This window comes from Phascolarctos cinereus, unplaced genomic scaffold, assembly GCF_003287225.1.
Source record: "Phascolarctos cinereus isolate Bilbo 61053 unplaced genomic scaffold, phaCin_HiC Scaffold_8;HRSCAF=390, whole genome shotgun sequence".
Classification (NCBI taxonomy): domain Eukaryota; kingdom Metazoa; phylum Chordata; class Mammalia; order Diprotodontia; family Phascolarctidae; genus Phascolarctos; species Phascolarctos cinereus.
The window spans coordinates 1,124,153-1,129,340 of record NW_027556291.1 but is presented as its reverse complement, the minus strand read 5'-3'; the positions used below and the strand labels follow the sequence as shown (position 1 = coordinate 1,129,340).

Below are 5,188 nucleotides of genomic sequence, written 5' to 3'. Positions count from 1 at the left end.
GAGTTTGACTGAGAAAAGGAAAAGAAATGAAGGGTCGAAAGTATTGTAGGACCAACTTCACATCTAAGGAGCAGAGCACTGAGTCACCCCTCTCGGGACCTCACTCCCGAACAGATAAGCTCCACCTTTCCTCACTGGCTTTCTCACCTTCGCAGATGGTTCCACCATCACGCCCCATAAGTCCCCTCACTGGCCCTTCTTCCCATTGGTCACATCCCCCAGGAACCTCCATTTGCAGGGAGAGTGTGGGCCAGCCCCGTTACTCCTTCCTTCCTCTCTCGGCTCCAGTCCTCACCTGGCCCCATATAGGTATTTTTTTCTCTCCCTTCCACTTTTCAGCTTCCTTTAATATGTTCTCTTCCCCCAGCAGAATTTAAGGAAGCTTCTTGAAGGTAGGGACTCTCTTTTGGTTTGTATTTGCACTCCTAGCCCTTAACACAGTAAGCACTGAATGAAGGCTTCTTGACTTGTCTTACATGCTCGGAGACAGAGGAGAAGAAGCGGATGGACATGAAAAAAATATTGAAGAGGAGAGAGATGCTGAGCATGCTTCACGCCCTTCCCTCTCCATCTGTCTCTATCTCTGTCTCTGTCTCTGTGTTACACACTCACTTAGCCACATTCTCCAGTAGCTCCATGTCACCTTTAAGATCAAACGCAAACTTCTCTCTTTGGCTTTTGAAGGCTTTCCCTCCTCTCCTCTGCAATCTAACCATCGTGGCTTCTTCCCACTGTTCCCCACATACTCTTATCTCCTGTCTCCACACCTCTGTACTGTAGGTCATTTGTGTTTGCAATGTAGTTCTTCCTACCCTCTGGATAGGAAGGGACTCTTTATATCCTGGATTTCCCTCTAGATTCAATTCAAATGCCACCTTCTACTGGATGCCTTTCTGGATCTCTCTGCTGTCAGTGTACATCCTCCCATAACCACCCTGTCTTCATTTTCTATTTGTTCTGTGCATATATGTATACAAATGAAGAATATAAGCTCCTCGAGTGCAAGGTCTACTTCCCTTTTGGCTTTATGGCTCCAGAACTCTGCATAGAGTAAGCATTCAGTAAATGCTTGCTGATCATTGCCTGAACGGTCAACAGGAAGAGTTCCCAGAAGAGAGGGATAGGAATGAGATCAAGAGCAGAAGTCCGGGACAAAAAATGTGGGCCCCGCTGGCTGCACAAGCAGTCCGGTTAAACAGACCAAGGGCCCAGCAGCCTTGTCCCTCTTCACTGACTGCACTTCTTGATTTCCCGTCATGATTGTCAGTCCCGCCTGTAGGCATATGCTGTGAATTGGCCAGATGTGCGGATGGCTCGATTAAAGGGAAGTGTTCATGAGCAAATGAGTCCCTGGGCTCAGGTGAGTCAAGCTGGGGCTCTGGAGGTCTGCTCAGCTCATTTACCAAGAACAGACATTGGTGTGGTGCCTCCAAATCATCTGCCCCCAGCAGGAAGCCGAGCTGAAGCCACAAGCCCCTCGGGATACAGGAAGACCCCTGAGCTGCTGCGGCTTAGCACCTTCTCTGCAGTGGACCGTCTCTGAACATCTTGTGCAGCACAGAGAAGGAGGTGACTCGCCCAGGATCACCTGGCCAGCCAGTCTGTGTCAGAATCCAGGGCAGCTCCCTGATTCTGCTGTCAGGATTCTTTCTAGCTGCTAAGCCACACTGAAAGCATGGGTAAATCCCATTGCTTCACTGTGTCTGCAAAGCTGGGCCTGCTTTCCACTCTGATACTCCACATTTCTAGTGAAGGGGGTACCTCCTTGTACTTGGGACTTTTTTTTCTTGTTATGGCTGAGGAGTAAGAAGCCTGGACACGACTAATAGGAACCTGCAAGTCCATGCTCAGAAAATTCCCACTCTGATGCCTTCAAGTTTTGGAAAGAAAGTTTCATAAGCTTCTATGTCAAAATCAGAGCCACCAAGGACAATCAACCAGGGGTGTTGTGCAAAGCTCAGAAAATGTTTTTCGAACAGTCTTCTATATTTTTCTATATATATCTATCTATTTATTATATAATAATATATTATAATAATATATATTCTATATATTTCTATTTTTTTTCTGTCTTCTCCCTAGTTTTCTATTTCACTCCCTTGTGAAACAAAACTAATTTCTCCCCATACCTATTTGGATCTGACAGCAATCTGGCACTCCCTGGCTTCTTTTGAAGATGAGACGTTGGGTGGAAACCAGCCAGGCTGATTCTTGATTTCACTAAGACATGAGTAGACTCTGCATTCTCACCTAGGCAGAAGATTCCAAGGGGATCTACAGTTGATGAAGAGCATGTTATTGAAAAGAGAGAGCAAAACACACACGCACGCACGCACACACGCACGCACACACACACACACACACGCAGGTACACATACCACATTGTTCATACCAGAAGGGGTGAGGAGGGATTTCCTAGCAAGGACAGGTTGGGTGGAGGAGACTAGAAGTTGGAGGGACATCACATAGTCCAAGCAAAGGGTCAAGGAGTGTTGGGTGAGACCATGGTTAGACCTAAAGAGGTAGAGACAGATGGCTGAGATATCAGATCTTTAATTTTAATTTTTTTTTTTAATTTTTAGGCAGTTGGGGTTAAGTGACTTGCCCAGGGTCACACAGCTAGTAAGTGTCAAGTGTTTGGTCTGAGGCCAGATTTGAACTGAGGTCCTCCTGACTTCAAGGCCAGTGCTCTATCCACTGAGATATCAGATCTTGATGACCAACTGAATCTGATGGATGGGAAATGTGAGAAGCAGAGATGCTGTTGAGAGCTCAAGCTTGTGGGGGGAGGGAGACGATGGGGCCCCAACTCTGAGCTAACAATTCTATTCTATTGTGGCTTCTACCTCAGCCAACTTCACCTTCAGCCATCTTGCTACTGGCCAAGGAGAGCCCACCCATGGACCTCCAACCTAGATATAATGTGACAGCTGTGACCAAGTTCATCTTACTGGGGCTGACAGAGAGGTGGGAACTGCAGCCAATCCTTTTGCCATCTTTCTCTTGGCCTATGTGGCCACAGTTGGTGGCAACCTGGGCATCTTGGCTGCCATCTCGGTGGAGCCTAAGCCGCATACGCCAATGTACTTCTTTCTGGGGAATTTGTCACTGCTAGATATTGGGTGTGTCAGTGTCACAGTGCCCCCAATGCTGGTGCAACTCCTATCCCGAGAGCAAGCTGTCCCCTTTGTTGCCTGCCTCTCTCAGCTCTTCTTCTTCCACCTGCTCGTTAGGGTTGACTGCTTCCTGCTGACTGCCATGGCCTATGATAGCTTCCTGGCCATCTGCTGCCCTCTCACCTATACAACTCACATGGGCCAAGGAGTCCAGGGAGTGCTGGTGGGTGCATCTTGGGCCTGCACACTTGGAAATGCATTGACCCATATGGTGGCACTATCCACTCTTGATTTCTGTGGCCCCAATGTGGTAAACCACTTCTACTGTGACCTCCCCCTACTCTTTCACCTTGCCTGCTCCAGTACTCACCTCAATTAGCTGCTGTTCTTTGCTCTGGGTGTCATCATGGCAGGAGACCCCATGATCCTCATTGTCACCTCCTACTTGCAGGTAGCAGCTGCTGTGCTGCAGATCCAATCAGCAGCGGGTCGGAGAAAGGCCTTCTCCACCTGCAGCTCACACCTGGCTATTGTGGGCATCTTCTATGAGGCTGGTATCTTCAGCTACATGTGCCTGGGTTCCATTGAGGCCTTAGACCAGAGCAAAGGGGTTGGAATCCTCAACACTGTCCTCAGCCCCATGCTCAATACACTCATCTACAGCCTCTGGAACCCAGAAGTGCAAGGAACCCTGTGGTGGGTTTTTACAGGGCAGAAAGTCTCAGCCTGAGGTGACCTAGGCCCTTGCTCCCACTGGTTTTAAGGTCTTTACTAGGTTCCCAGCGGTCTCCCAGCTCTCTCCTTGGCCTAATGACAACAGGTGGCATCTACTACCCTTTAGCCTCCAGCAGCCTAGGCCCTCATTCTTAGTGGCACTCCATGCCTTTCAGAGGGCATCAGGAGTCTCATAAGTCTTATCTTAGCCTGAAAATTATAGGAATGAGTACTGTTCCTTGGCCTGAGGTAATCCTGAGGCTAAGGCTCCCTTCCTCAGAGATCTCTGCTTATGGGGACCTTTGTAGTCAGTCCCCCATTTTTCTTCTCTCTTTGGCTGAGAGCTGACAGGGATGGATCTCAACTGGAGGTGACTTTTTTCCTCAGTGCTTTTCCAGATATCTCACTGTTTCAGCAGGCTCCTCACTTTCCTTGGCTGGACTATGACAAAATGAAAAGCATAGCTCAGCCTGAGGTATCCAAGTGCTCAGGCTTTTATCATTGGTGAGCCCTTTCTTCTGAAAGGCCCCTGGTCTAAAGTGATAGGTATCTTGAGCTCTCTTCCTTCGGGATTTCAAAACTCTCTCTCTTTCTCTTTCTCTCCCCCCCCCCCATTTCTCTCCTCGAATTAATGCTGACAAGGACGGGTGACAGACAGAGCTTGACCTGAGGTGACCATATCTTCCCAGGGAAACATCTAGGGAGCTGGGGGACTAAGAGAGAGAGAGAGAGAAAGGAAGGAGAGAAAGGCAGAGACAAGAGAAAGAGACAGAAACAAGCAAAGGGGGAGGGGAGGGGAAAGGGAATGATGGGAAGACAGTCTGTTTGCTCTAAGATCCTTTCCTGGGACAGATCACTCAAAAGCACTCATCCAGCCACATTCTTCACCCCTCTGGCGGGCTGCAGCATCACGCCCGCACCACCCACCTCTCAATCAAGTCTTCCCCCCCCCCCACTCCCCCTTCTCCTGGTCGGCTTAAGGAGCCAAAACCGACAGCAAGACTTAGGCTGCCAATGAGAGTGCACCAGCAGAGAGTGGGAGGAGGAAGAGGAGCAAGACGCCCTGACCAATGACTGCGGGCCTAGGAGGGGTGGGGAGAGAAACATCTAATGAACATTCGACCGAGGTGGGGGCTCCCAGGATTGAGAAGGTGGCCCTCGCAGCCAATGAACTGAAGAAAAATTGCGGCAGAAGTGACCAATAAGCGCTCGGGAGAGGCGGGGCTCCAGGAGAGTGAAGGATTGAAAGGAAAGAGGTAAACCCCAGAGTGACCAATCAGCGCCGTCGGCGTAAGAAGGGGGAAGCGACCGCCAATGAGCATGAAATTCTGGAGGAGCGGCGGCTCCTATGGTCAATG

General features: G+C 49.4%; 1 protein-coding gene across 1 annotated transcript; it reads left to right on the top strand.

Moving 5' to 3' along the window:
* Window positions 1-2,899: 2,899 nt before the first annotated feature.
* On the top strand, window positions 2,900-3,846 carry LOC110201069 (olfactory receptor 3A1-like). Its single transcript, XM_020976546.2, is given in 2 exon segments — window positions 2,900-2,984; window positions 2,987-3,846. Coding segments are annotated over 2 exon segments (945 nt in total).
* Window positions 3,847-5,188: the final 1,342 nt, after the last annotated feature.